At 67.9% G+C, this 312-nt stretch overlaps 1 protein-coding gene across 2 annotated transcripts in view; it reads right to left on the bottom strand.

The window, feature by feature from the left end:
* Window positions 1-312, bottom strand: part of PBX3 (PBX homeobox 3) — a 136,913-nt gene that overhangs the window by 19,627 nt on the left and 116,974 nt on the right. For both annotated transcript variants that reach the window (XM_035903115.1, XM_035903116.1), the window contains exon 5: window positions 20-151. In XM_035903115.1, coding sequence (XP_035759008.1) covers window positions 20-151 — 132 coding nt within the window. The remainder of the gene's footprint in view (window positions 1-19; window positions 152-312) is intronic.

The following is a 312-nucleotide window of genomic DNA, read 5'->3' as shown; positions in this document are numbered from 1 at the left end:
CCCCCCCGGGGGCCGCCGCCGCCCCGCGCCGCTCCCGCCGATCCCCCACCTTTCTCCGGACCTGAGACTCCTTCTGCCAGAAGCATATTGTCTAGTCTCATTAGCTGGGGATCGGGAGGGTCTTCCTCCTGGGCTCCTCGGATGCTCAAACCTTGGGCAGAAAAGAGAGAACAAGAGAAAACACAGTCAGTATTTCTTGCATCCGCCCGGCCGCTGCCCGCTCGCTGCACGCCTGCGAGGAGCCCTCCTGCCCCGCGGGCCACGGGGACCAGACCTGCCCACGGCCCTGCCTCCGTGGGGCGCCAGCCGGGC

The sequence above is a fragment of the Egretta garzetta genome, unplaced genomic scaffold (assembly GCF_000687185.1).
Source record: "Egretta garzetta isolate BGI_Z169 unplaced genomic scaffold, ASM68718v1 scaffold341, whole genome shotgun sequence".
Lineage (NCBI taxonomy): Eukaryota > Metazoa > Chordata > Aves > Pelecaniformes > Ardeidae > Egretta > Egretta garzetta.
The sequence above is the reverse complement of the archived record's forward strand: the minus strand, read 5'-3'. Positions and strand labels throughout refer to the sequence as shown.